We start from the raw sequence: 23670 nt of genomic DNA, 5'->3' as shown, positions 1-23670 counted from the left end.
TTTTTTGAAAGTAAAAAAACCAATCGGAAAAGAAGATCATAAAACGAAAAACCGATCGAACCGAAGTAACAAAAAAACTAAAAAAAAGAGAAAACCCGCGCTAATGGGCCGCAGCCGGAGTCTTTCAGTTAGTGGGCGAGGCTTATTCCCTGCCGGGCGATCTATAGGAATTACCCCGTGATTTGGAGATAAGGCACCAGCAAAGCAATGATTACATCCTCTTCACCGCACACCCCCATTACGTACGCTCGATCGGGCATGGACGCCGGCGAGCTCCAGGTCTTCGACGCCGGCCATTGCGCCGACGGGTACCAGCTGGGCCTCGCCGTGGGCCAGCGGTTCGGCGAGACGATCAGGAGCAGAATGCGCGGGGACCTCTTCCTGCACGAGCAGCTGCTGCCCTTCGCATCCACGGCGGTCGGCAAGCCGCTCCTCGCCGCGCTCCAGGCCTCCAACAGGGATAGGTACCCCCGGTACTGGGACGAGCTGGTGGGCACGGCCGCCGGCAGCGGCGTCCCACTCCTGCACGTAATTTTACTCCATCCCGTTGCTTGCTTAAATTCCCCGTCTGAAACGTGGGAATTTTTATGGCTCTGTGCCTGTGCTTTGCCGGCAAATGTACTTCATGCTTCTTAGAGAAAGAAACCTGCATTCAGGTTCCAGCAGAACTTGCACACAAGTGGCAGTACACAATGGCTCATTACAGAAGTTTCTGGAGCAGATAATTCTGGTCAACTTCAAGAAGGAGATTCGGCCGTTCATCCCGAAACGGGAGGATCAAGAACCCAAAGAGGAGCCGGACAACGACTGCTCCGACATCCTGATGGTCAGCGAGTCGACGGCGATCGCGGCACACAACGAGGACGCCAACGTCGCGCTGGTCGGCCACACGTACGTACCTATACCAATTGCTTTGCCCATTCGATGTACAGTTAGTACCGATCGAGGCCTCTGCATTTCAGCTACATTGTGAAGGCGACGTCGCCGGACGGCGCGTCCTCCTTCACCGCCTACACCTACGCCGGCGAGCTCCCGACCTGCGCCTTCGGCTTCAACAGCAACGGAGTAGTACGTCCCTTCTCGTCAGAGAAGCAAAACGCCGTAGAACAACTGTTACATACATCACGAATGACCACGCTGAACTTCCAGTACCAACGCTCGATTTCAGGCCTTCACACTCGACTCGGTTCCGCCGGCGAAATGCGAGGTCGACGCGGGAGGCATCGCCGTGAACTTCGTGTCACGCGACCTGCTGGAGGCGAGAGACATCGACGACGCGATGCATAGGGTGTGCTCGCCGGGCGTCTCCGTCGGGCACTGCTACAACCTGATGGACGTCAGAGCCCGGCGCATCGTCACCGTCGAGACCGCCTCCCGGAACCGGTTCGCCGTCCACGAGGCCGGCCCGGCGCCCTCCTTCCACGCAAACATGTACCGCCATCTCCAAGTGGAGCAGGTACTTACTACCAGAAACCAGCATTTTCCTTTCGGCTGTCATTTTTCCTGTGAGGCCCGAAGTAGTTCACAGGTCAACAAATTATCCGAAATCTAACTGTTTCATAAACACCATTGTGTCGTGTCGATTTTCAAAGGTGTACGACGAGAACTCCATGAGCAGGGAGAGGAGAGCGGCGCGGTGCGCCATGGACTCCAAGGAGAACGCGCTGTATGTGCTCGGAGACGCAGACGATGAGAAATACCCGATCTTTATGACTGGTAACCAACTAGTATTTCCTTTTTTTTTTTTTTGAGAAACAAAGTACAAACGCAGACGCTCACATACACGCGTATACACTCACCCTTATGTAACATCTTTATGTACTCCGGGTTACTGATTAAGTGTCAAAGCTTACAACAAAAAACATGACCTATTTTCGTCGGTGACCTTTTTTCAGGTCCGACATTGTACACTCTATGCACCGTCATGGTCGATCTTGATGAGGAGACGATGGCCATTTACAAGGGGAATCCAAAGAACACAAATGTCGTTCGAGTAGTTCTTCCTATGCTATGAACCGCTACACATGTCATTTTTTTAAACAGGGCATAAGATTTGTCATTTTTATTAAGTAAGGAAAAGTTAAAAGAGGTCTTACAAACCAAACGACACTTGACCAACAGTCAAGTACAATGCACAAGCCTACTCTCACAGCATAACATTACTCAAAGCCTTAGCTCCAGCGAGGCTCCACATTGCCGCATCTTCTTTAATTTTGTTAACCAACATATTTGAAGTACATGCTTCATTCCGAAAGGAGCGAGCATTCCTTTTCTTTCAAATTTTCCATGAGACTAACATTGCGAGAGATGCCATATGGTCTTCTTTGATTGTCCATGCTTGAGAACTCCATCAATCCACCACTCTTTGATGGAGCGCATTGCATGCCAATTATTCGTGTCATCATTATTTAACCCAAGCCATATTTTATTTTGGACCATATCCAAATGGTGGAACGACATTTGAAGAGAAGGTGGGAGGCGGTTTCTTGCACTTGATTACAAATCTTGCACGTTCCATCCTCTTTTCTGGAGCCTATCCACCATCCACACCCTACTCTAGATAATTAACCGAGTGAAGAATTTTCATTTCGGCGGTGCCCAAGGCTTCCAAACCACGGAGGGCAAAGGAGATGTCAGTTGACCTAAGAATTGCATATTGTAGGCTGTTTTAGAGGAGCATGATCCATCGTCGGTGAGCTTCCATGAAATCCAGAAAATTCGGGTCCAAATGAATCGCGTGTAACATCTTCCAAAGGTTGGTAAATTGCACAATGTGCTCAATGGATAGGCCCTCTTGTGTGTTGACTTGGGAGACCCAAAAAGTTGTAATCCAAAGCTTTGTTGAAGGTGATTTTTTTTCGCTTGGGGGATTTGAAAATTGAAAATAAGGGGAGCAATATCTTTGGGACGCCTTCCATCTAGCCAAGCAGCCTCCGAGAAAAGCGCTCTCTTTCAATTTGCAATAGAGACCTTAGTGGTTGCCGCAAATAGCTCATGGTCTTGTGTGGTGTGCAAGGGTTGACAAGTCTAATCCAATGTTTAGCCTCGTCGTTCCATTCATGCCAAAGGCATCCCGTTCGAAGATTCGAAGCAAATTTCGTAGGGTTGAGGATCCCAATTCCCCCATACTCTTTCGTCTTGCAAATTGCTTCCCAATTCACTTTGCATTTTCCTCTGGTAACCTTGTCACAAGCCGGCCAAAGAAAATCTCTTCGGATGCTAACAATATTCATGAGGACCTCCACCGGGATATTTAACACAATGATATAGTAGACATGAATGCTTGTGAGAACCGACTTCACTAGGCTAGCGCGTCCGACCATGGTAACATGATTCCCAAGACAAGGAACAAGCTTGGCAGCCACTTTATCTTTCAAAGATTGGAAGTGGATTATCTTTAGCCTTGTGACCGACAAGGGCAACCCAAGGTATTTCATTGGAAAGGTTGTGCGAGTAGCCGGAAAAGCATGGAGGATGTCTACGAGATCAATATTCGCACATCTAATTATTGAAGAGTGTAAGCAAGAAAGTTGATATCATCCTTGTTGGGCACCATAAAGATGGCGACATCATCGACATAGAGAGACATTCGGAGCATTGGAGCTCTCCCACGTAACCTCTTGAGATTCCCTTGCTCGGTGGTCTTGCGGAGTATGTGGTGTAAAGTGTCAATGGCCAATACAAAGATAAGATATGAGAGAGGATCCCTTGTCTTAACCCTCTACCATGCTTAAATGGGTCACCGGCTATGCCATTGAGAAGCACCCTTGAAGTGAAAGTAGTGAGAAGAGTCACAATCCAATCAAAAAATTTGCTTCAGAAGCCCATGTCTTGAAGCATTTCGCCAAATGGTCCCATCTAACCGAATCAAGCCTTTCTTGATGTCAAGATTGAAGATAAGTGTTGGCGTTTTGGTCTTCTGCAGCTTTCTTACGAAGTTCCTCACATGCAATAAGTTATCGTGAATGCTTCTTTTCCATAAATGCGCTTTGGGAATCGAAAAAGATCTTGTTCATATGGGCCCCGAGCCTAGCGGCCATCTTCTTGGATATTAGCTTGGTAATAGCAGGAATGAGACTAATGGGGTGGAAATCAGTGACATTTTCGGCTCTTTTTTTTTTGGATGAGAGCAATGTTGGTGGAGTTGAGCCAATGTTGGTGTGGAGATTCTAGAATTGATTAGTAAACGCCATGACATCTATCTTGATTGTGTTCCAACAAGATTTGAAGAAGGATCCTGTAAAGCCGTCCGGTCCATGTGCTTTATCAATAACGGTGTTGTGAACCGCAACTTTAACCTCTTCTTCCGTAAAATGATCAGCAAGCCCACTAAGATCGCATTGTGGGGTTGCAATTGTTGACCAATTTATGATAGCATAACATGGGGGACCTCTCTTGATGATATTTTTGAAGTGATTTTGGATGATTGTCTTCTTCTCATGCTCTGTGACCCAACAATTATTATCTTTAGACGGTGGATGTGATTTTTTCTCCTTCGGGCATTCACGCGAAGGTGAAAATACCTTGTGTTTGTATCAAGCTCTAGATTGGTAACTCTTGAAGCTTTCCGTTTCCTTGTTCTCTCCAGAGCCACCACCCCGATAATTCTCCTCTTCAATCTTGCTCTAAGTTCCCATTCATCATTTCTAAGGGCTCTATTTTCTTGTGCCACATCCAACCGTAAATAATTTCCAAAGCCATGTAGAGCTCAAATTTTTATCTTGGCCAAGAGGATCTTGATCCAATCCCTCAATTGTTCACCCTTTTCTTGAGCTTGTGAAAAAGGAGTTGGCAAGGTTCGACGTGATTTATGTTTCTGGTCCAAGCTTAGTTCACAACATCGGTGAATCCCGACATTTCTATCCAAAAGTTCTCAAAGCGAAAGGACTTGGTCTTCTTCGACCCACTATCATTTGCAAGAAGAAGAGGGCAATGGTCGGACAAGGATGACAAGAGGGCGCCGAGGATGTGGTTTGAGAAGGTCACATCCCAAACCTCGTTGCAAAAGAAAGTGTCAAGCTTGCTCAAGGATGGATCGTGTTGTTCGTTGCTCCAAGTGAACTTGCAGTTTTGGAGATGTGTTGCTTTGAGGTCATAAATGTTGAGGGCATTTCGGAACCGCTAAACATATTAGCTTAGACATTCAAGGTTGATGCGTGATCCTTGGGACAACTTCCTTAGGGAATCTTGATAACCTAGATGTGGAACATGCATGGACGGCGCCTTCCAAGTATACATGGTGATAAATATGTGACAACGAACTTACATATTTGTTGCATATGTAAAAAAATTAGTTTCATAGTATGTTTCTTTCTCGAACAAAGAAAAAGATTCAAGTTGGAGTCGAGGACCACTTCGGCTTTAGATTTGTCAAAGCACTCTCTAATTTCGGTCTCCATGCTCATTTACCCCCCCTCCCCACGGAGTTGTCCCAAGCTCCGCACTGCCTAAGGAAAGACATGAAGTGCGAGTTTGGTTGCTCGTACATTTTTGCTGCATCTAGAGAACTTGGCTCCGCAGAGGCATTAGGAGGTCACGCGACCTAAAAGTCACATTGTGCAAGTAGATTGGTTGCCAACATATCGTTTTGAGCAGGACCCATCATTTGGTTGGGCCCTTTATTCGTTTTGCGTTTTCGGGCTCGTTTCCTGCATACATTTACCACGTCTGCTTTGTGGTGAGCTTACACAGAAGGTGTTCGACAAGATAGCATTTTGAGGCAGAGCTAATATATAGCATATAAATAACAACACAAACATAGTTCTAGCAGTGGATTAGATTGTTGCACACGAACAACTACTTGTGACGCAACACAAGTTCATCAACCAAGGGGTTAGATCACACCTCCTCGTCATACATAGCTACCACAAAAAATATACAGACTTGGCATCAGTGTTTATCAAACCTAGCTACTTCCAAAATATACGCCATATTAATGATGTTCATCACTATCATCAACACGAGAACGAGCACCACAACAAGAATTCAATACTCGGGCTCCTCAAAGGCAATACTTCTTCAGGAAGACAGTAAACTAGGACATCATGTACTCTACCCGGTGGCCTGTGCCTTGTGCTCCATGAGGTAGTTAAGAGCACGGCCGATCGTAGTGGGAGAGATGGGTGGTTGTGAAACGCGCCCATCGTAGATCATCTTCATCCGAGCATAGTTTGATATGGGCTTGTTGAGGAGATTACTGCCCCTCGGGTGTGTCTGCAAACAAAAAGATAGTTAGTCCATCGTCTTGTCATTGCTTACGATTAAGTGCACACAAGCAAAAATATGTGCATTTATCGAACTATGATGTGCGCAAAGTAGACATCATGGTCCATCATAATTGATGTCATCTCTTCCACCCAACGCACATCCTCAAGCCTTTTGACCCTGCTCACATGAGCCCAGCGTGCTCTCTAGTGCCTAAGATGGTTGTAGATTTGCTCCGGGGCAACAACATCCGGGGCAACAACACGGCCACAATACTTGATTACATACTCAATAACATCCTTGAGGTACTTCACTCTGAATCTAAGGTCTACTCTAACTCCTTTCTTTTTTCGATAAAGGAAATATATTAATATCAAAAGATACCAAATACACCCAGCCTCTGCAAAAACGCAACACCCTAATGGCAATACGGATGCACACAGCCAAAAAAGATAAAAGAAAACTAAGAAAGAAAAATCCCGCTATAGTATCCTAGGCCTAGTTTACAACGAACGTGGACAGAGCAGGTGGCCATGTCATGATATTTTTCTTCGTCACCGGGTAGTACTTATCAGGCACCATCCTGTACCGAAGCGGCACCTCCGCCTCTGCCCGCAACACCGAGTTTGCAGATCTGGTGAGTTTTCTTCTCGCCGACATGCCTCCGCATCGTAGCTCCTCGGGCTTCCGTGGTGTGCGCGCCCGGCATGATGGCGGGCACCATTGACGATGACGATCCTCGGTGGTTGGATCTATTTTCGTTCATCACGTTGAGTTCGTCATACTCCCACATCGACTTTGACGATCGGATGTTTTGTTTAGATTATCGTGTTTCACTGTTTTAGTTTATCACATATGTATCCGTTTGATCTATGTTTGATCAAAGTTTGCACAGAGACTTGTTTGTGGTGATGTATTTTAGCGTGTCTGGTGAAGCACTCCTTTTTCACGCGCGATATTTTGGGCGTCTAGTGAAGCAGATCAGTGAGCTACGCGCAGAAAATGTAAATCAAGCGATGTCAAAGTTTTTTAGCGCAGGCCTATTTGAGATGTCTGCTGAAGATGCTCTAACTTTAGTCAAAGTCAAACTTAATATTGTTGCATAACCTTTTTTCCATGTCAAGCTGGGAGTCTGAATCTGAACGCCTCATCTTACGAGATGTTTTTGGTTTATCCCATATAGAAGCATGTGCTTTTATTTGAGAAAGATATTTCGATTCCACTGAAAAGCTTCTGCTAGGCGCCGCAAAAGCTACATCCATCGTGTTGAGGTGGACGGAAATTCAGTGACGACCAAGCAAGAAAACAATGAGAAACCATTTGGTCATACCTCCAGAACCTGGTTGGCATCTCCCGACGTCAGAGGCTCCATTCCATGTAGTTCCAGAGACAGGGTTTCTCTCATGTGAACCTATCTGATCAGGAGCTTCCTATCACGCCGGAAGAAGTGTGCGCTGCAATCATGGACATGCCACCTGACAAGGCGCCCGGAACTAATGGTTTGTCCGCCCTTTTCTTCAAAATTGGTGGTTGATCATATGCACTGATATGATGCATGATATTGGAGCAATGGAATCGAGATCAACAAGGAACTTTCAACTCCTGAACTCCGCAACCATGATAACTGCTGCCAAAAACACCTAAAGCAGCCAACCCGAATGATTTCAGACCAATTAGTCTTGTTAGTTTATTTGCAAAGTTATTCACGAAAACTCTGCCAAGATGGCTCATCCCTCGTATCCATGAATTGGTCAGCTCCTACCAAACAACATTAATTCATCAAAAAGTGCTCGATTCAAGACAGTTTTGTGTTTGTCAAGGGGCAAGCAAAGAAATTCAGACAATCCAAAACCCCAGCTCTGCTGCTTAAGGCTTAAGCTCGATGTGGAAAAAGCTTTTGATTCCATATAGAATGGGAATCATGATATCCATTAACCAAGTCGCAATTCAAATTATATACTTTGCACGAGTTTCTTTAATCCAAGGTTACATCATTCTATAAGCCGATAAAATAGTAAAACTCTTTTGTTCATTAGCTTCGTTTATCTCCACCGTAATCCATGAGCCAGTTTCTCAAGAAACCTAAAAGACATGAGTGACCATACCAAGCTAGCTAGAGCTCCTTGGCGATGGCCTTGAGAGCGTCTCGAATGTAGGGGTACCGGTACGAGAAGCCGAGCTGATTGGCCCTGACGGGGAGGACCTTTTGTCCATCCAGCACCACCGTGGCGCCTTCTCCGAGCACGGCCTTGAGCGCGAGCTCCGGGACGGGCAGCCAGGATGGGCGTCCCACCACCTGGCCCAGCCGGTCGCACATCTCTGCGAGCCGCACCGGGTTGGGCGCTGTGCCATTGATCACGCCCCTGTATGCCGGGTTCTTGATGGACTCGTATATCAGGTCCACCAGGTCATCCAGATGGATCCAAGAAAACCTACAATGTGGAATATGTATGCACATTGATTGATGAGTATGTATACACACTTCACGAGTAGGTATATGTAAGAGTAGTAGCTATTTGAAAACAAAGAACTTGACTTTCACGGTCTGATTTATAAGGATATTCTACATAATTTTAAATTAAATATACTCCGTATTAGTTTCTAGAAGTGCGCTGCCTCAAGTCTTGGCTAATTATCAGGTTGTTACGTACCATTGCCTTCCGCTGCCTAAGGGTCCACCGGCGAACATCATGAAAAGGGGAATCATCTTGGCTAGAGCGCCGCCATCCTTACCAAGAACAACGCCGATCCGAATTAGCACGAGCCGGACGTCGTCCTCATTTACCTGACGTGCCCTGCCTTCCCACTCTCGGCACACCTCTGCTAGGTAGTCTTTGCCTGATGGGCTCGATTCGTCGAAGCTATCGGTTTCGCTTGTACCTGCATGCAGTTCATATGTTGTCAGTTCAATTGTCCAATTTGACTCATCAGTGTAGAACATAAGATTAAGAATAGTAAATTGTACCAGAAAACAAAAACTATAGTAGGTATGGTTTCACAAAACCACAACTGAAAAGAATATATCACAGATTCACAACTTCGTGGCAATGAAATTCACAACAATCACATCTCATGATTTAGGTCACATGTCAAAGAAGCAGGTTCCCTCCTGATTTTTTTTGCAGTTTTTATAACTGTTGGACAATTTCTTCTTCCAAACTTTCAAATAAAAACTGAAAAAACAATGGATCAACTACCCGCTCCAAGGAAAACCCTTCCGGGTGAACCGGATGTTTTGCCACTAGTCCTTTGATTGATGGGACCAATTATGTCGAAAGCGCTGCCAAATGTCTTAAAAAGGAGATTTGTGTTCTATGAAACAGCTTACCCCCGACTGTTGCTTTCTTGTACTCCATATTATTATTAATCAAAGAGAGAAATAAAAGGGCTAGTATGGTACCGTAATAACCGACAGCTGTTGCACTGACAAAAACAGAGGGCCTGGCGTCAGCGCTGGCATTGTTGATGTGATCCACAACCTAGCTTCAATCAAATTCAGATGCAGCAAATTACGTTTAGTTAGTTCTGTGCAATGTGTACATGCATAGTGAAGTGAGGCAGGCTGGCAGGGTAATACTTGCTAGTACCTTTGACGTGACATTGACTCGGCTCTGCATAATCTCCTTCTTAACCTGCAAAAGAGTTCCAACCACTCATATGTGCAAGGAGATGGTTGCATCGCAAGATTGATCGATGTGGTGGTCTGAAATCGTAGGTAGTACCTCGGGTGACCACCTCGTGCTAATTGGCATTCCTGCCAGGTTCACAACAGCGTTGGAGCTCTTGATACACTGCTCCCAGTCTCCCTGTTCGGCGACGGTAACTCCCGGATACGCCGAAGCTGCAGTGACAGCAGCAATGCAACACAACACAACACAACGATCTCGTTAATTAATTTCAGGGAGCTAGGGATTCTTTGGATTACACGATTTTGGAAATATAGGAATAGGAAAAATTACAGGATTGAAATGTCATGTGAATGGATTTCTACAGAGTTTCAAAACACAAGAATTCTGCAACAATGTCTTTGGAACATGAAATTAACACATGAATTTCAAAGGATTTTTTTTTAGTTTTAAATTTCAGAGGATTGATGAGCTAGAGTAGAGTGAGATTTTTTAGATAAAGGGAATATATTAATATCAAAAGATACCAATTACACCCAGCCTCTGCAACAACGCAACACCCTAATGGCAGTACGGATGCACACAGCCAAAAAAGAGAAAAGAAAACTTAGAAACAAAAGTCCCGCTACAGTATTCCAGGCCTAACAACAGCAATACATGCACCACCAAGACAACACCTGAAATACAGACTCTTCAAAAGCGACGCCTCCAAGAAGAAAACAGTGTACCAGCACCGTCATCGCCCGACCAAAGATCTTAGGTTTTCACCCTGAAGATAGTCCCCGCTCTCAAAACAATGCCTCCAACAAGGTCATTGCCAGACACAACTAGTTAAGGCCAGACCTTGGGTTTTCACCCTGAAAGGTAGGACTCTGAAATTCACCTGTGTTGTCGCCCCCACTTTCATACCACTGCTGCGAAGCCCGGAACACGAAGCAAGTCCCTCAACAACGCGGAGACTTCAACCTCCATTAGCTAGTCCTCCGATCCAGCCTTCATGATATTCTCTTCTTCTGACTTCACCATGGACCAAAATGTCACTTGATGTCAACACAGAGCCAAACGGCTGGAATAAAAACATGGGTGCGCACGACCGAACACCACCCAATCCAGCAAACTCCAGGCAAAAGATGCACTGTTCCATTCGCCGACGGCGCCTTCCGGAACTCAACACTCCGGCCGGATCAAGAAGGACAGACCTCAGGAAGGTCTCCATCTTCGCGCAAGAGAAACCCTAGGACCACCACCTTCAAACTGCGAAACAGACGAACAGGCCCCCTCGCCGCCATCTGCTAGCCAGCGGAAACGAAGGAGGAATTGGTGGACGCACCATCTGAGACCCACGCGATCCAGATCTCAGATCGGGCCTGCCACGCCACGCGGTCTTGGACGATGATACCACACCATCCACGCCTCGTAAGGTCGCTGCCCCCTCCTCGTGCCGCCAGCTGAATCGACGACGGGTCTATGTGGGAACTAGACCCGCAGCCACCACCACCACCCATCACCGGAAGGCCATGGAGGGAGCACCCACCGCCGCACATCAAGGGATCTCCACCCCGGACGCTGTGCGTGCCTCCCCGCGGCCGCCGCCCCAGCCACCACAACGGATCGCCGCCACCACCTCCCCCCGACCACCTGTGGCGCCGGGGGCCGCCGCCACCGTGGCTGGCACCGACGGCAGCGGCGGAGGGAGGGATGTGAAGGGGGGGGGCGGCTGCAGGCGACGCTAGGGTTCGCCCTGGCGTCGCCCTGGGGAACGACGCGAGGACGTACCTGTTCGCGTCTGTCTGTTCGTAGAGTGAGATAGAGTGAAAGTGCATTGGACTTCTCAAAGGAAAATTAAAATGAGGTTTGAGCTCATGTTGAGATTCCTATGGAATGGGAAGCAAAGGAATGGATTTCATAGGAATTTGGTTGCCCCAATCCTATGATCCAAAGGGCTTCCATAGAAAAAATTCCATAGGATTCAAATCCTCGAAGAATCCTATGATCCAAAGGGTTTCATAGGAATTTGGTTGCCCCAATCCTATGATCCAAAGGGCTTCCATAGAAAAAATTCTATAGGATTCAAATCCTCGAAGAACCCTATAAAAATCCTACAATCTAAAGAGGGCCTGATGCATGCCGATTCAGTAAAATTGAGTGTATACATTCATATATGATGCAAGAAGCAGTACTTAGTATTTGCTTAGAAAGAAAGTCAAGATGGAAGCTAGCTTAGCTTAGCTTACAGGGGAAAACAGAGGCGGCCTTGGTGGCAGAGCGAGTCAAGACGCAGACCTTGTGATCATCTGTTATTAAGCAATGCCGGAGACAGTAGTTAAGCTATTGGCAAAATCAACTGGACTGGAGAGGTGAGCGTCTGTATGTATGTACCGGAGAGGAGCTTCTGCACCAATCTACGTCCGACGAACCCGGTGGCTCCGGTGATGGCCACCGTCAGCGCCTCATCGCCGGTGGCGCTGCAGGAGCAGCAGAATACGAGCCTGGTCCTCCTGCTCGTCGTCCCGGCCGTCAGGGAGTTGAAGGAGGAGGGGAAAGGGCGGATGGTGGCCATGGCGCCCCTGCTCTGCTCTGCCTCTGCCCACCTTAAGTTTGGATAAGGAGTTGGGTTCAGTCGAGCGCATTGCTGAAGTCCCGTGTGTGCTCGATGAAATGAAATCTGCCTGCTTTGCTTGGTTGGCCAAATATGAGCCACCCCCACACGCGTTCCAGTACCCCACAGGCCTTCCCTGCCTCGTTGGCCAAGAATCAGCCAGACCACCCAAGGTATGTGTGCTGCCGTGTAAGCGCATCTTCAGCGGCGGCACACATATCTGACGCCAAAAAATAGTGGCGTGTCCGTTTATATCGTCCCGCGGATATATTTTGATCACGCATCCGTTCACATCTGGGTGTGCTCCCAACGGGGCGACCTATTTTAGGCTCACACCGCCCACCCCTCCCTTCAATCTCTGTCCGGAGCGAAACAGAACCCTGACCTAAAACAGCGCCTCCTCCTCCCGTCCTCCCCCACTCCGCCGCCGCTAGAGGTCACGCCTCTTGGAACTCCACTTTCTAGTCCCGTCCAGTTGTGGTGGTGGACCGACGAGCAGCACCTCCTTCTCCACCAACCGCCTTTCCTGCGCGCCTCTTGCCGGTGGTGTGCTAAAAGGAAGCTCCTTGCGCGCTTGTCCGATGGATTTGGGAGTGGTCGATAGGCCGGGGCGAAATCCATGCATGTTGCTGACGACAGCGACGCTAGTGGGCGCTGTCACCTTCTTGGAGGCGTCGTTATGGCCTTGCTCGTGCTCCCCCGCCTCGAGCACTGGGGGAAACCCTAGATCCGTCCTCGGATTGGGCAGCGGTGGCACAACAATGTCGTTCCCTCCTTGGAGGCGTTGCTTTGGTTGTTCGGAGTCCTCGGTGCGTCTGATGGAGTTGATGTTTGGCCACCGCTTAGAGCGTGAGCTTCCAGTGCGCAATGTACACCATTGGTGAGGCTTCTTGGCCGAAACCTTCTCCGGTTTGGTTCTGGTCCCGCCGTCCACTCGCCATCTCTTAGGCGCTCAAGGGTGTGATTGATACACCTTCCAGGGTGTATTCCTATAAATTTTTTTCCGTTTTGCATTAATATTTAAAAAGCATAATGTACCACAACCTATACAAACTACATTCGTTAGAAGCCTAGACTACTTGGTGCCCGACAGCCCGGCCCCGTCGTTGCATCCCTTCCTCGTCTGTTTCTCCGCCGCTAGCCGTGCGACTGCTAGAGCTCGGTGCGCCACCGCATCCTCTAGCAGGCACCGCCGCAGCGTTTTGTTCGCGGCATCCTCAGCCTTCTTGTGCGTCTCGAAGGAGTCGACTAACGCCCTCTTCTCCGCCGCCTTCTCCTCCGGGGTAGGCGCATCAGGGTCATCAGAAGAACATGAGATGTCGGAGTCGTCGTCCTCTGCCGCCCGCTCCTCCTCTGCTTCCTTCTCCGCGTCAGCCAGGAACTTGGCGTCCCTGATCGGGTCGAGGAGGTCGTCGCTGCTGTCATCGTCGAACTCCCCGTCTGAGCTCGAGGCCGGCGGACGTGGAGCCGGAGGTGGAGGTGGAGGCGCGGCAGCCTAGCCGCGGCCGGCGCTGCTCATGTCGGCAAAGGTGGAGGTTGAGCAGCGGCGGCACTATGGTGGACGTTGTGCGGCGACTAGAATTTAGTGTGGGAGGAGATGAGATGCGCGCGCCCCTGTTTACATAGGCAGGAGGCAGACGATGGCCGCGGCACGCGTGGCATCGCCATTACTTCGTGCACAGAGGTAGGCGATGACTGTTTGCCACGCGAGACATCGCCATTACGCGGCTGCAGACTGTCGACGCGATGCCTCGGCGTCAGTACTGGCGCGGCTGAGAAGACGCATCGAGCCTGGGTCACTGCCAGGCGGGCCCGACGAAAAGACCGTCAGACACGACCAGACACTTTGCGCGTCCGCGCAGCATCCGCAGAGACGCATCCGAGATGCATATTTGGGCCAGGTTTGCGTCGCTGCTGACAGCTCGGTCACTATGCGTCGCCCCGCTGGAGCTGGTTTCTGGCGCATTTTTGGACCACGCGAACGCAAACGGTCGCTCAACGTCCTCCACTAAATACTTGTCACATATTTAGAAGAAATATAGGATAAAATGTGTCAAAATTCATTGAATCTATGACAAGTATTTAGGGCCAGTGGAAATACATCTCTTTTATTAAATAAAATAAGACGTAAATTTTGTCAAAACTTAAATAGTGCAAAGTTTGATCAAGTTTATAGGAAAATACTATCAAAAAATGATACTCCCTCCCATCCACAATAAGTGTCGGGGTTCTAGTTCAAATTTAAATTAAAACAAAGTGTCAGCGTTTTCTCACAGTATTGAAAAATAATTCAGAATGTACCTAATAAGGCTAAAGCTAGGTTGATATTAGAGAGCTTTATAGCAAAAACTATAAATGAAGGCCAAGCTACATGTACCTTTTTATTTTCAAAAAATTGAAAGTTATATTTTGAAGTTTTAAAAAAAATCTGAAAAAGAATCCTAGATATAGCCAACGATGTATGCTACAAACCTGCAAAATCTCAATGTATTCTAGGCCAAAAAAATAGCATAATGTGACAAGTTTTATAGTTTTTAAATGTACACTATTCACTATACTTAGATCCACACATATGCCACTTTTGTGTAGCCTAAAATACAAATAATTTCACATTAAGATTTTGGACGTTTGTAGATTTTATCCAGGTTTTTTCAGTTTATTAATTTAAAAATATAATTTCTAGATTTTGAAAATAAAGGCTGTATGTAGCTCGGCCTCTATTTTTCCACTCTCGCTTTAGAGTTTGATCAAACCTTGCACAGTTTAATTTTTAAAAATGCATTGTTTTATGGAACGGAGTAGGTAGATAGGAGCAGTAAAAAGCTGTGCCGTGTTCACAGTGCTGGAATGGGCCACCCCGGTCACTTCACTGCGCTCTCTGATGCGATGCCACTGGTGCCTGCCTGGTGGTGTAGTACAGTACAGTAGCAGTGATTTATTTGCGCCTTTCCGTGCACTGCCTAGCGAGTAGCGATGAGCGAGTGATGAACAAGAGAGGAACAGCAGCCAGCGCACTCACTTTTCCCCATCTCGGCATCTCCTCTTCTTCTACCTTGGATAGATAGAAGGAGGATTAATTCCTGCGATCTTCCTTTCTCGTAGTACAAACTACACACAATGTGGGGAAGGATCTGCAGTAGCACCCCTTGCTCCATGCTCCGACTAGTAGTGCTCGCCGCCATGGCTGCCTGCCTCTCCATGCTGCTGCCTCATCCTGCCGTTTCCTCCCCTGCTCCTGCTCCTGCTGCAAGTGCAAACATCATTCACCATGGTTGGTTGCCATCTTCCTTCTTTCCCTCTTGTTGTAGTCCTGATTTGGGACTTGATTTCTTGTCTCGTGGTGGATCCATGGCTACATTCAGACTATGAACATGTGTGTGTGCAGAAGGAGGAGCAGAAGTAGGAAGGAACCCAGCAAACTCACTGGTGGCGCTGGTGAACGCGAACCGGACGGCGGCCAGGCTGCCACCGCTGCGCAACAGCAAAGGCCTCGGCTGCATGGCGCTGCAGTACGTCTCCCACTGCATCACCGCCGCCACCGACGACGCCTGCGACGACACGGGGGTGCTGGCAGCGTCGTGCCACCCGCCGGAGACGGACCTCACCGAGGTGTACGCCGCCAACTGCGGCGTCGAGCTGCCCACCGTCGACCTCATCTCCGGCCGCCTCCTCGGCTGCTCCTCCGACGACGCCCTCCCGCTCCTCGGAGCCAACGCCAGCGCGACGGCGGCGGTGGTCCGCGGCAAGGAGCACACCCAGGTGGGCGCGGGGTTCCTCCGGCAGCGCCGGCACGGGCCGTACCTCTGGTGCCTCCTCTTCAGCAGCGGCAGCCCCAGCTCCACCTTCCGGCTCGAGGCCGCCGGCAGGGGCATCGCGCAGACGCAAGGCTGCTTCAGCGATCCGGACAACACCCTCTCCTGCAGCGCCGCCGGACGGCTGGTCACCTCCATGGCTTCACAAGCCGCTCTCCTGCTGCTGCTGTTCCTCGCAGCACTCTAGCTAGCTAGAATTGTGATGTTTTGCTACTCAGTCATGCACTGTGGCCTTGTGGTTCTTACTGTCAATCTCAACATTGATTGAATTGGCACTGCAGTTTCATCTGTCACAAGCAAGTACTCCATTTACATGCGGTGCAGGATTTAGCAAGCTATATACGTATTCCAGATTGACCACAAATCAATCTTCTAATTTTCGATGCATCGAGCCGGTAAAGTAAGTAGCACACTAGAAAGAAATCATAAATCAGGTGCATCAGCTGGATCTTGCAACACGTATACATTGCTTAATCACCAACCCAAATTATACAACAGCAGAGAGGCGGCGACGACGAAATGATGTAATACAGGACTGTACTTGACTGAAACTGTTCAATACAGTGCCTTAGACTGTCTGCTCGGCGTTGTGACTGTTGTGCAAATCAGTGTGTTTTCCTCTTAACAATTCTTTGGTTGCGGGGTAAAGAAGAAAGCTCCAGGGCACTTGAATTTACTACCTGTTCTCAGTCTGAATATCAAATCACGCCGATGAAGTGGTGTCGCAGAGGAGGCAGAAATTCTTGTCAGCAGCAGCAAAATCATCCCATGTATGCTATGATGTGTTATGAACGGTGAACTCCCTGTAGATAATCAAAGACTTTCAACATATCAATATATCACTATTACAGATGAAAATAGTGCTGATTTTTCTGCACTGTGATAAAAAATGGTTTTAGAGGTTCTTTTTTGTAGCAGCACCTTGTCAGAATGATGTATCTGGTGCTTAACTATCATGTGGTACGTTGCAGAACCTTGAAACCACCCTCAAGTCACGATTTCAACTATTGTCACGGCAGCAAATGCTAGGAAGAGGCTCCCTCCAATGTATGCTATTATCTGCAAGAATAAGGACAGTGCAGGCAGAATTGTTGAAGGTGAATGGTGCAAGGCAGGTGTTTTTTATTTTTCAAAGATATAGGTAACGATTTCTACAGATCGAAAAAAAGTCCCTAAAGTGGAAATTATACTCTATAAAAAATGGAACCGAGAAAATACTACGATGTTTCTATATTAAAGCTTCAGTCAGTGTTAAGTATGAGTCGAGTTTGAGAGTTCCAGCTCAGTGGCAAGGCAAGGCGAGTGCGCAGCCAGCCCACCCGGGTTCGAATCCCCATCTCGCGGTAATTTCGCGAGAGGGGCGAACTTTAATCGGGTTACCATCCTAGCGTCCATCCACGGGGAGAGTCTCATTTCTACCTAACAACGTATAGCCAAGGGAGGGATCATTCCCCCGTTGGTCAACGTTTACGTTTTTTAGTATGAGTCGAGTTCAGCACATTCTCCCGATGGTCTAAAATTTTGGATGAGCTCATTAGTGTGTGAAATTGAACAGAATTTTTAGGAAAAACACTTAATTGATACTATATAGAAACTTATATATCAAGTGGCTGATTGAGTGAAAGAAAAATTGAATCCAAGTAAAAATTCTGTAGCGGGACTTTTGTTTCTTAGTTTTCTTTTCCTTTTTTTGGTTGTGTGCATCCGTAGTGCCATTAGGGTGGTGCGTTGTTGCAGAGGCTGGGTGTAATTGGTATCTTTTGATATTAATATATTCCCTTTATCGAAAAAAGTAAAAATCCTTAGCAATTTTTACATGGGAGTGAAACTACTAAGTCAATTTCAGTCACGTGGGAATTCAGGTTCCCTTGGTTGTACTGCTGTACCTTTTCTGACAGGAATGTCCCCAGTAAAGAGCCACCAAGAACTGCAATCTGTGGGAGGAACATATGGTTAGTGTGAAAATTCCATAAAAACCAGAGCCAACAATATGGAAATGAACAACAGCTGGTCAGTATGTATAGTTATACTCATAGTGTTCATGTGCGATAAACAGATTTTTCTCTCTCATATTTTATCTACCAATGCTCTCTACAGTGTAACTAAAATAAACCTCGTGACCCGTGAGCAACCAGAGAAGGTAGTTGCAAAATACAAAAGCTGGCGCAACAACATATTAATTAACCAATTCATGATTCTTGGGACCTGGATTAATGATCAATCAAAGTACTAAACGATTCCAGTAATCCATTAATTGGAATGTTATAATGCTTAAATATCTGGTAAAAATAAGTTATCATGACAATGCTTATGCATATTACTATTAGGACCATTTTGGTGTGAATTTTTTTCTACTGATGTTTCTTACCAATGTTGCAACACCATGGCCAGCGAGCGACCCTGCAATGACACCTGGAGGGGATGAAGCTGCAGCAAGTGCTGTAAAGATACATGAAACCCAGTGTCAGTGTTGCTTGTTAAAAATAGAAATTTCACCCTTGTATGGAATGGTAGTAAGAAATGTACCAATAGTTGAGAAAAATGATTTATCACCCCATTCAGCAACAAAAACCAAAACAAATGTGCTTGCAAGAGTACTGGCGACAGACACTATTCCTGCACCATTTCCAGAAAATTTCGAAACTGCTAGCTCAGCCTGCCATTGTTCAGTATAGTGTTATGAAGGAATTTCACTATCAAATAGAAATAGGGCTAAACACAAGATCATCAAGGGCATCAGGCAATCATGTAAGATGTAACAGGTATTTGGCATACTCTTAGAAGGTTTTCACTATATGAAAATAACAACGTTAAGAAGAATGAATTACTATGTATATTACTATTTTAACTTCTAAGTACTCCCTCTGATCCGATTAAATCGACGAGCAGTTGTGAAGATCGTTAGCATGTTTTACGTGGTATCCGCGTCGATTAAAAAGGATCAGAGGTAGTATATATTAGACATAAAGCAAGTTCTCTTCGTTCAGGGTTTTAGCTTTCTCAGAATTTCTTTTGTTTTCATCCTTTTCCTTCGGGTGATCATGTAAATATTCTACCTACTAATGAAATCCGGAAGCCAGCAGTTGCTGGATCTTCCAAAAAACAAGTTCAATGAATAACTTTTAGAGAGTATGATATTCATCATTAAATCCTTGATTAAAAGTTATGCAAGTGTTTCTTCTTAGATCCATATCATGATTTTAAAACTTAGAACTTGAGAATATTCTCGACTAAAACTAAGAATTCGAAATTTGAAATTCTACCTCCTCTTGCTCCTCATTCATCTTTTCTCCATCACCCGAAGCAGCATCAAGTAATGTAGTAACTCCATAATAAACCTAAAATACAGCAACGTTCGTTAGGAGTGCTAATGTTCTTTAAACCTGAATTAGTAATGCAATAGTAATAACCATGCACACCCTTGAATTTTCATTTAAGATAATATTTCTGAGTACATATTTCAGTATCTTACAGATAATGATTTTAATATGTGATCGGTTTGTACATGCAACAATAATAGTACGTGATAATTCACTTACCAAGAGACACACGGCAAGAATGTCGTCAATTGGAAAATCTGTACCGCCAAAACTGCATATGCCAAGAGGTACATTAGATAAAAGCAGTAATTAGAAGGTTCATTTCTAGAGCAGCAAACAGAAGGTCCTCAACTAAGGGTAGCAAATAGAATGACCTCTTCAGGACTGCAACAACAAGTACAATTACCTGAATGGAATGACGCCATCAACATAATGAAATGCTCGACCGAGAACTACAGATATAACTGTCATTACTCTGCGAAGACCAAAAATACCATTATATAAGTCAGATATGTTCAACTAAAAATGTAACTTTTTGTCCATAGCAAAAGTTGTATTTTTGTAACCTAATTTTTTTTTAATTAGAAGCATATAACAATAAAAGATGTAATGGTATAGAGAAGCAACTTAGCATATAGAGGAAAGCATGAAAATACATTTCTAGTACTTACGCAAGAGCTCCGAATGTGCCAAGAAAAATGACTCCTCCAGAATTTCTAGCTGCTAAAAGTGCCTATTGAAACACATGAAACTGCAGCATTTATCAATGACTCATTTTAGCATACATTACTTTAAATATTTTGTATCAGAGACTCAGGAGTAAATATGAAGCCACAAAACTTGTAAAACACTTGATAGAATTCACTAGCAGTGGGGGTGTTGATTGTCAGTTTTGTCAATTTGGTCAAATTCGATTTTGAACTAAATGTAAGCATGCATGGAACATTTTGTTGAAACTGCCGGTTTAAACAGGTTTCAGAACTCCACAATGAACAGCACCCTAAACTGAAAAACCACGTAGTTTGCATAATTGGACATGTAGACATGTAGGTAAACATAGTATCGACTAAGTCCCTTTGAAACCTGAACGTGACAAAATAATCATGACAGACTCACCGCAATGAAAAATGTCCTGTCTCCTAGCTCAGAAAAGAAGATGAGCAGAAAGGCCTGCAATTGAGTTTTTGGACACGAGATGATGGCATCAGCACTTGATGGATTGCATTACAGATACACTCCGTACTAGTAGTTAGCAGAGAATTGGAAGCAATAGGAAACGAAGGGGCGTCAAAAATTAAGGGCAGAGGCGGTTCTCCTAACTGAAGCAAAACCTGTACTGATGTCCCCGAGATCACCCAGCGCGTCCGCCGGCGGCTGCAGGCCCATGAACTGCGTGCCGGCCAGCGCCTGCTGCGACCCCTGGAGCATGAGCACCCCCGCCGCCGCCGCGAACGCGTACCCCCACGACGCATCGAACGGCGCCGTTCCACCCCGTTCCTCACCGGCCGGCGCAGCCCGCTTCGGTTCAGGAGCTCCGAGCAGCGGCGGATCGCCCGAGTCGGATTTCCGGAGGCACCTCAACACCTGAAGCGGAGGCAATTTCACGTCAGGTACGGCGCGGGGCTATCTCTTTCCTCTGCTTACGGATCCGGTGCGCTGTACCGGGCGGACGGGAAGGCTGGCGCGGCGCGGCGGCGACGGGCGGAGAGATGGAAGAGGCTTCCGTGTTCGGTAGGGTATGGAGGAGAAGGAGGAGGCGAAGACGGTGGAAGAGCAGGCGGCGACGGTGGCCATGGCGCCGCGGTGGTGGCTTCTCCTGCTTGGCGGGCAGAGTGGGCGGTTACCGGCCGCTTCCTCTCGGCCGTTGGGAGTGGATAGAGTTCGAACGGGTTGTTGGTAAATGGGCTGAAATAGCTATGATTTTCATCGAGAGGCCTCGACCCCGCTACTTTGGGCCAGCCCATGTAAGCCACTGCTGCGGCCGGACGTCCATGGGAAGCAGCTGTCTCCGGCGATCGCCGGTTTCGATACGAGCTCGTCGGAAGCGGCGAGCGAGTAAGCATCCATCGCCACAGAAGGCCGCTCTATCACTGCTTAGCCAATGGATCGATCCCAAGAATTCAAGATTCGATCGTGGTAGTTCCTGGGAGTCGGAGGTATTCCGACTATGCCAGCCGCCATGCTCATAAGTCCAGAACGCGCACCAGGTGCTCGACGTTATGCTTCTGTTGATTCTCTTAATTCTCTTAATTCTTCTTGCTTACACTGTGCCCTAGTCCTGTTTGGCTCGCCTAATTGAGTTCGTGGAGGAGATATTTAATATTTTTACACGCTGATACTATATTCGTTGTTCTGGATTTGATAATGCTGATTGTTTTTATTACGCTGGCCACTTCATTTTGCTATAAGTGACTCCAGAGAAATTATTTTTTTCGAGAATACATAGGGTGCCAAAGAAGGCAAAGTGCATTCTGCCCACTCTCTAGGCTCTGGAAAAGAAAAGGCATTTCCGCGGAACAACTTGGCCAAGCGCCACCTATCTACTCCTCCTTTCTTCTCTCTAATAGCCGCCTATTACGTCACCGCCTATCACCAAACTCAGCCTAGACCTTGGCAGGATCCACCTTTTGAAGCCACGCCCAACGACATCGAAGGGCAAGATTGAGTAGCCGGAAGTCGGGGATGCCGAGGCCACCACAGTATTCAGGGCATGCTACCTGATCCGACGCCACCAAGCAATGCCCCCTTGACCTCCTAGCAGCCCTTATACAAAAAAGGCCCTACATACCTTGCGGAGAACCTCGAAGATCTTGGTTGGGATATCCAACGACGTCATGGCATGAATTGGATCGAGCACAACTCGTCATATCCTCACAGTTTAGCAGTTCCGCCCACCAGGGTTGCAACCGACTGCTGTCCACCACACCTTTCTCAGACCTAGGGGTCATCCCAGATACTTGAAAGGGAAGGATGCCACCTCGCAGCCGAGAATCGAGCGCGTCAGCTCCACCTGCTCCGGCAAGCACTTAGCCAGATTGGCGTGCAAACCTGACGCCACGCCAAAATCCTCCACAATGGAGGCACAAGCAATGAGACCCATCCTTGTCAGGCGGACAAAGGTGACCACATCATCGGCATACATCGAGGTACGATGTCGGAAGCTCGTCGACGCCAGCTCAGTAAGCAGGCCATCCACTACTGCCCGCTCGAACAACAAGTGGAGGATATCAATAACCGTGTCAAACAACAAGGGGGAGAGAGGGTATCCCTGCCGCAGCCCATGCCCATGGAAGATGAGCTCGCCTGCTGCACCGTTCACCGCGCGTGGAAGCTCCCGATAGGGGTGTGAACGGATCGAATCAGATCTGATTTTGCTCATATCACATCCTTTACCATATATTTTCTCGGATAAAGATCGGAGCGGATATTGATCGGGTTCGGATTCGAATTCGGATATATCGGACTGCGGATTTGAATCGGAAACGCGGTGGACTCGGTCCGGAAACAAACATAGTCGGATTTATGCTCTCATCGGTAGATAGTTATAGTTTTCGCAAATCTTGAGAGGGATTTAAACTTTACACTTGTGTAGTTAGGAAAAAAAAGTCACAATTTACGCTAAAACTTAAGAATTAACAGAATTTAGAGCTAAACATGCTCGCCAAATGAATTTGGTAACTCAATAACTACTAGCCTTGTGAACTGGTCTGAAAAATCGGATTATCCGGTTAAAACATTCGGATTATCCTAATTAAATATCGGTTAATCCATATCCGCATGCTATTTGCTATACCATATCCTATACCGTATCCGGAGCACCACTGTGGAATCGGATATCCTTATCCGCCGGATTCTATTAAATCAGATATGGACACATTAAAACGGATTCGGGGTCGGTTTCGGCGCGAAAATTATCCTATCCGTTTACGCCCCTAGGTCCCGAGAAGCCCACAAATCATGGTGATCCACCTGTGGCCGAAGCCAAGTTTCGCAAGCACCTCTAGAAGGAAGGCCCAATTCACTATATCAAAAGCCTTTGTGTGGCATATTGGCATCCCGCTTGAGCGCATGCAACTTCCGAGCAGTGTTGTGCACCAGCTGGAAGTTGT

General features: G+C 47.0%; 4 protein-coding genes across 4 annotated transcripts; 2 read left to right on the top strand and 2 right to left on the bottom strand.

The window, feature by feature from the left end:
- Positions 1–241: 241 nt before the first annotated feature.
- LOC124668527 lies at positions 242–2083 on the top strand. The gene is made up of 6 exons (XM_047205652.1): positions 242–528; positions 722–891; positions 963–1068; positions 1169–1456; positions 1593–1716; positions 1896–2083. Exons 1-6 carry the CDS (start codon positions 259–261, stop codon positions 2012–2014), a joined length of 1077 nt encoding a protein of 358 aa, XP_047061608.1. The 5' UTR covers positions 242–258; the 3' UTR covers positions 2015–2083.
- Positions 2084–8089: 6006 nt separating this feature from the next.
- Positions 8090–12462, bottom strand: LOC124660056 (epimerase family protein SDR39U1 homolog, chloroplastic-like). The gene is made up of 7 exons (XM_047197852.1): positions 12210–12462; positions 12065–12124; positions 9927–10045; positions 9792–9836; positions 9605–9683; positions 8856–9084; positions 8090–8636 (listed from the first exon to the last, which is right to left on the bottom strand). The coding sequence occupies exons 1-7, from the start codon at positions 12388–12390 to the stop codon at positions 8318–8320; spliced, it is 1032 nt and encodes a 343-aa protein (XP_047053808.1). The 5' UTR covers positions 12391–12462; the 3' UTR covers positions 8090–8317.
- A 3147-nt stretch (positions 12463–15609) lies between these two features.
- On the top strand, positions 15610–16428 carry LOC124664997. The gene is made up of 2 exons (XM_047202397.1): positions 15610–15700; positions 15815–16428. Exons 1-2 carry the CDS (start codon positions 15610–15612, stop codon positions 16426–16428), a joined length of 705 nt encoding a protein of 234 aa, XP_047058353.1.
- Positions 16429–16646: 218 nt separating this feature from the next.
- LOC124666500 (GDT1-like protein 1, chloroplastic) lies at positions 16647–21407 on the bottom strand. Its single transcript, XM_047203851.1, has 12 exons — positions 21224–21407; positions 20882–21145; positions 20678–20731; positions 20233–20294; positions 19968–20036; positions 19781–19832; positions 19505–19579; positions 18768–18897; positions 18610–18680; positions 18128–18175; positions 17163–17300; positions 16647–17044 (listed from the first exon to the last, which is right to left on the bottom strand). Exons 1-11 carry the CDS (start codon positions 21353–21355, stop codon positions 17229–17231), a joined length of 1029 nt encoding a protein of 342 aa, XP_047059807.1. The 5' UTR covers positions 21356–21407; the 3' UTR covers positions 16647–17044; positions 17163–17228.
- Between the last annotated feature and the right edge of the window lie 2263 nt (positions 21408–23670).

This window comes from Lolium rigidum, chromosome 6, assembly GCF_022539505.1.
Source record: "Lolium rigidum isolate FL_2022 chromosome 6, APGP_CSIRO_Lrig_0.1, whole genome shotgun sequence".
NCBI classification, from domain to species: Eukaryota; Viridiplantae; Streptophyta; class Magnoliopsida; order Poales; family Poaceae; genus Lolium; species Lolium rigidum.
This window is presented reverse-complemented; position numbering and strand designations above follow the sequence as displayed.

What these genes read in the sequence shown, in the direction of transcription:
- LOC124668527 (XM_047205652.1), top strand. Translation starts at nt 259, where the DNA reads ATGGACGCCGGCGAGCTCCAGGTCTTCGACGCCGGCCATTGCGCCGAC. An exon ending in GCGGCGTCCCACTCCTGCAC is followed by an intron (nt 529 to 721) that starts GTAATTTTACTC and finishes TTTCTGGAGCAG; the next exon opens with ATAATTCTGGTCAACTTCAA. An exon ending in GCCATCTCCAAGTGGAGCAG is followed by an intron (nt 1,457 to 1,592) that starts GTACTTACTACC and finishes CGATTTTCAAAG; the next exon opens with GTGTACGACGAGAACTCCAT.
- LOC124660056 (XM_047197852.1), bottom strand. Translation starts at nt 12,390, where the DNA reads ATGGCCACCATCCGCCCTTTCCCCTCCTCCTTCAACTCCCTGACGGCC. An exon ending in GGTGCAGAAGCTCCTCTCCG is followed by an intron (nt 12,125 to 12,209) that starts GTACATACATAC and finishes GCTTAATAACAG; the next exon opens with ATGATCACAAGGTCTGCGTC. An exon ending in GGCCGCCTCTGTTTTCCCCT is followed by an intron (nt 10,046 to 12,064) that starts GTAAGCTAAGCT and finishes CTGTCACTGCAG; the next exon opens with CTTCGGCGTATCCGGGAGTT.
- LOC124664997 (XM_047202397.1), top strand. Translation starts at nt 15,610, where the DNA reads ATGGCTGCCTGCCTCTCCATGCTGCTGCCTCATCCTGCCGTTTCCTCC. An exon ending in TGCAAACATCATTCACCATG is followed by an intron (nt 15,701 to 15,814) that starts GTTGGTTGCCAT and finishes GTGTGTGTGCAG; the next exon opens with AAGGAGGAGCAGAAGTAGGA.
- LOC124666500 (XM_047203851.1), bottom strand. Translation starts at nt 21,355, where the DNA reads ATGGCCACCGTCGCCGCCTGCTCTTCCACCGTCTTCGCCTCCTCCTTC. An exon ending in ACAGGACATTTTTCATTGCG is followed by an intron (nt 20,295 to 20,677) that starts GTGAGTCTGTCA and finishes GTGTTTCAATAG; the next exon opens with GCACTTTTAGCAGCTAGAAA. An exon ending in GGACATTCCTGTCAGAAAAG is followed by an intron (nt 17,301 to 18,127) that starts GTACAGCAGTAC and finishes TTATTCTTGCAG; the next exon opens with ATAATAGCATACATTGGAGG.